At 50.6% G+C, this 5,079-nt stretch overlaps 1 protein-coding gene across 1 annotated transcript in view; it reads left to right on the top strand.

Annotated features, from left to right (window-relative positions):
- The first annotated feature begins 243 nt into the window (after positions 1-243).
- The window catches only part of LOC129553663 (guanylate cyclase D-like), a 60,106-nt gene continuing 55,270 nt past the window's right edge, over positions 244-5,079 (top strand). Inside the window, 2 exon segments of the mRNA XM_088843393.1 lie at positions 244-345; positions 347-965. Of these exon segments, the coding sequence (XP_088699519.1) occupies positions 244-345; positions 347-965 (721 nt within the window).

The raw sequence follows: 5,079 nt of genomic DNA, 5'->3' as shown, positions 1-5,079 counted from the left end.
ATTGCAGGCTGTGAGCCAGTTCTGGGAAGGAGGTTTAGGTCCCCAGATCTGGGGGTCTTTGGGTATCAAGGATCTGAATCCCTCATTTTCACCAATGAAGAGGCTGAGGTTCTGGGGGCAGGAGGGATGTTTGCTTCAAAGTCATGCAGGTAACAGTGGCAGAGAATGTTAGAAAGCAAGCCTTGACTTTACCCCTCTTTTACGGGACTGTGGGAGGGCTTGTATCCTGAATATCGGTCTGGGATGCTGCTGCATGGAAAGGCCCGCCAACCCCGCCTGGGCCTGTGGGGCTCCACTCTCAGCCATCCGAGCACAGTCCCTTCCCTGCCACTTTTCTCTGTGCTGCTTGGGGGGTGCTCTCCTGTGGGCTGGCTCCCTCCCTGATCTGGCCTGGGGGACAGAGACCTTCACTCTGGGGGTGCTGGGTCCCTGGGACTGTGACTCCATCTTTACTCAGGCCCTCCCCAGTGTGGCTGCCCAGCTGGCTGTGGACCGAGCCAAAAAGGACCCCTCACTGATGCTGGGCTCACGCCTGGCTTCCATGGTTCTTCCCATGGGCTGTGACAGTCCTAGTGCCCTGGCCACATTTCTGGCCCACAAGAACACCACGGCTGCTTTCCTGGGCCCTGTCAATGCTGGTTACTGCTCAGCTGCAGTTCTGCTGGCCCGAGGCTGGGGCAAGACCCTCTTCTCCTGGGTGTGTGGGGATGAAGGGGGAGGAGGTGAGCTGCTGCCCACCTTGCCTTTGGCTGCCCGCGTGCTGCCCTCTGTCATGAGACACTTTGGCTGGGCTCACGTGGCCATCGTGTCCTCCCACGAGCACATCTGGCTGGCTACTGCCCGGCAGGTGGCCATGACTCTCAGGACATACGGGCTGCCTGTGGGGCTGGTCACCTCTCTGGAACCTGGGGAGCAGGGGGCCACGGAGATCCTGAAGCATCTTTGCAGTGTGGATGGCCTGAAAAGTAAGTGTATGTGAGTGTCTTTCTCCTAACCTAGCCCAGACTTCACATGGCTGGTGATGGGGAGTTTCTTGTATCAGACACTAGGCTGAGCCCTTGACAACAGGCCCACATTTAACCCCAGAGCAGCCCTGTGAGCTATTAATAGTTCTGCTGCAGTCTGCAATTTGCAGCTCAGAAAAGGTAGGCAGCAGACCCAAGTCACACAGCTGGCAAGCAGCACAGCTGGATTTTGAGCTCCAGTGTATGTGTCAATTGTGGAGTGGGAGCCAAGGGCTTTCTTGGTTCTTCCCTGGTAGAGTGAAGAAAAAGAGTGTAGTAGGACCCGAGACCCAGTAAGGGTGTTAGAGCCATTCTTGGTTTCTTGAAGTTAGAGTCAGAACCGTCATGGATTTGTTGACTGATGGAAGACTTCCTGCATTCATCAAGTCCCTGCTCTGCTGGGAGCTGGGTTGCTTGATGAACAGGACAGACAGAGTGGCTTCTGTAGGGGACGACTGGGTGATGAAGACACAGGTGTATAAGCAGGAGATTATGACAGAAGTCAAGGTCATCCCAGGGAGTGGAGGCCTGGGGAACAACAGGTGTATGGGACTGGGCCCTGGGGGAATCTAAGGAGGCTTCTGGAGGAGGTGGCACTTGGCCTGTCTTTAACGAAGTAGCTGGGCATGGAGAGTCATGGTGGGGTGGGGTGTAGGTGAGTGGCAGCCTCTGGAAGACAGAAGATGCTTGGTGTTCATCTGAACTAGATCTTTTACAAACTGTGGGTCATGGCCCATTTGGTCAAGAAACCAGTTTAGTGAATCAAGCCTAGCCTTGCAGGAGACTTTCCTGGTGGTCCAGTGATTAAGAATTTTGCTTCCAATGCAGGGGATGTGGGTCTGATCCCTAGTCCCACAGGCCATGTGGTATCACAAAAAAATTTAAAAAGAATTAAAAAAAATAGTATAAAGTGAATCTAATAGAAATTAATTAAAATCTAAAAAAAAAAAAAAAAAGACAAGCATTACCAAAAAAAAAGAGGAAGCGATTGAAATCGAAAGAGAGGGACAAGAACGGAAGTGACTAGGATGGGATAAACGTGGTGATGGTGAGAATGGAGGGCAGACAGCGGGGGAAAGTGTCACTCTGTGAAACTTCCAGTTCCTGAGCTACTCCTTTCCGATACCCAGCTTGCAGAGCACACCAAGCTAAACTGTGCTTCTTACGGTGGCGCTGGCAACAGTTTGAAAGCCATGAAGACCAAGCACTGTGTTCTATCTTTTTGGAATGTGAGGCCAGTGCCAGTGAGGAGGGGCCGGCTGGGCAGCCTCTGAGCTCGCGAGGCCTGGAGTCAATCAGAGATGAGTGGAGCGGGAGGCCTGGCCCAGATGTGCCCACCGCCCCTCAAGACAGGCCTCTCAGCCCAGTTTGACAGGAGGGGAAATGGGCTAATGAGACCTACTTCACAGGGTCGAGTGCTCTATACCCACTTCATTCAAACACTGAGCACTACTCTGTGCGTGATCCTCGCTGGGCTCTGGGGACACAGAGAGGAACTGGCCGGGCCCCAGCAGGGCAGGGCGAGCTGAGTCTGGCGGGAGACAGATGTGGATACGGGAACAGAGGAGCCCAGAGCCTGGGGGGAATGATCTGCAGGGGTGTGGGCAGGGCTTCCCAGAGGAGGTGACATCAGGGGAGGGCCTGAAAATGGAAGTTGATGGCAGATGGAAACCGGGGGGAGGAACGACTGACAGAGAGGTCAGCTAGAGCAAAGGAATGGAGGTAGCCTGGTAGCAGGATTAAGAGGATGAACAAGTTCTCTTCTGTGTGCCTGGAGCATGGCGGAAGTGGATGGGGGAAACCTCAGTAGACTCTTGCTCCACCCCTGTTGTAGGGGTTGAGTTCCAGCCATGGTGGTAACCAAAAGGCAGCATAGTTAAGGGCACATTCTCTGAAATCAGATTACCGAGATCCCATTTCCTACTAGCTGTGTGACCTCAGGCGAGTCACTAAACCTCTCTGTGTTGTAGTTTCCTTGTTAGTGACATGACTTTATTTATTTATTTATTTTTTTTACTGTCTTTTTTTTTTAGGTAATTAATTTATTTTTTATTGGAGGCAAATTATTTTACAATATTATATTGGTTGGTTTTGCCATACATTGATATGAATTTGCCCCAGGTTTACATAAGTTCCCCCTCCTGAACCCCCCTCCCACCTCCCTCCTCCCTTTATCCTCCCTCTGGGTCATCCCCGCATGCCAGCCCCAAGCATCCTATAACATGCATTGACCCTGAACTAGTGATTCGTTTCACATATGACAACATACGTGTTTCAATGCCATTCTCCCAAATCATCCCACCCTCACCCTCTCCCATAGAGTCCCAAAGACTGTTCTATACATCTGTGTCTCTTTTGCTGTCTCGTATACAGGGTTATCATTTGCATCTTTCTAAATTCCATATATATGTGTTAGTATACTGTATTGGTGTTTTTCTTTCTGGCTTACTTCACTCTGTATAATAGGCTCCAGTTTCATCCACCTCATTAGAACTGATTCAAATGTATTCTTTTTAATGGCCGAATAAGTGACATGACTTTAATGAAAACCCTTACTTCATGGGATTGTGAAGATGAGATGGACTGTTGCAGATAAAGGGCTTGACTGTAATCAATGTGGACTTTGTTTTTTTTTTTCTTTTTTTGGAATTTTATTTATTTATTTTTTATTGGAGGCTAATTATTTAACAATATTATATTGGTTGGTTTTGCCATACATTGACATGAATCCGCCCCGGGTGTACATGAGTTCCCCTTCCTGAACCCCCCTCCCACCTCCCTCCTCCCCTTATCCTCCCTCTGGGTCATCCCTGCATACCAGCCCCAAGCATCCTGTAACATGCATCGACCCTGAACTGGTGATTCGTTTCACATATGATAATATACATGTTTCAGTGCCATTCTCCCAAATCAGGACTTTGATTTTTTAACCTCCCCTGTTGTGTGGAGTCTCCAGTGTTCTTTCCTGGAGAATCCCAGGGACGGCGGAGCCTGGTCGGCTGCGTCTATGGGGTCGCACAGAATAAGACACGACTGAAGCGACTTAGCAGCAGCAGTTGTGTGGATTAGCTCCCCCTCGTGGCCAAATGAAGAAAAGCACCTCAAGAGAAAGGAGAAGCTGAAATAGAAGCACGGCGGAGGGGAGGGGACCAAGATAGTCCCGATTTTGTTTCCATTCGGTCCTGGTGGATCTTTCTCCCAGGGCCCTACCCACTATTTGGGGGGCAGAGAGGGGTGGCTCGAGGCCATATCCCACATATCATGGCCAACCAGGAGTCAGCAGAGTCGAGGGTTCCTGGCTCTGCCTTCTATACGAGGGCCCTCTATTCCTGGATAGGAATCCCTCTTCAGCATGGAGACCCTTGGCCTTCCTTGATGGCTCCATATTCCTGGATTTTTCTGGAGAAGCAATTTCAGTAGGAACCTGGCCCCAGCCAAAACAAGTGGTGGCCCTTTTTTGGCAGGGGTTGCAACCCTTGTCAGGAACCCAAGATGCAAAAACCTTTACTTGGGCAGCTACATGGGCCCTTATTTGGGGCAGGATTCTCTTCTATCCTGGGTGCCTGGGGATGGAATTGCCTGCTTTACGATCATGGGCTTCGTTTCTGTTACACAGGCCAAGGGGAATGTATTCACGTCTGCTCAGACCTTGAGGATGCCTCTCAGAGCCACAGTAGAAAAGGCATATTCATAGAGAGAGAAAGTAGATTAGTGGTTACCTGGGGTTAGGAGGAAAGAGAAATAGGGAGTGATCGGTATTGGGTATAGGGTTTCTTTCTGGGGTGAGAAAATGTGCTAGAATTAAATAGTGGTAGTGGTTTCATTGGAGAAGGCAATGGCAACCCACTCCAGTACTCTTGCCTGGCAGGCTGCAGTCCATGGGGTTGCGAAGAGTCGGACACGACTGAGCGACTTCACTTTCATTTTTCACTTTCACGCATTGGAGAGGGAAATGGCAACCCACGCTAGTGTTCTTGCCTGGAGAATCCCAGGGACGGGGGAGCCTGGTGGGCTGCCGTCTGTGGGGTCGCACAGAGTCAGACACGACTGAAGTGACTTAGCAGCAGCAGTAGTT

Source organism: Moschus berezovskii, chromosome 14 (assembly GCF_049115385.1).
Source record: "Moschus berezovskii isolate FMDL1 chromosome 14, NW_MosBer_1.0, whole genome shotgun sequence".
Classification (NCBI taxonomy): domain Eukaryota; kingdom Metazoa; phylum Chordata; class Mammalia; order Artiodactyla; family Moschidae; genus Moschus; species Moschus berezovskii.
The sequence above is the reverse complement of the archived record's forward strand: the minus strand, read 5'-3'. Positions and strand labels throughout refer to the sequence as shown.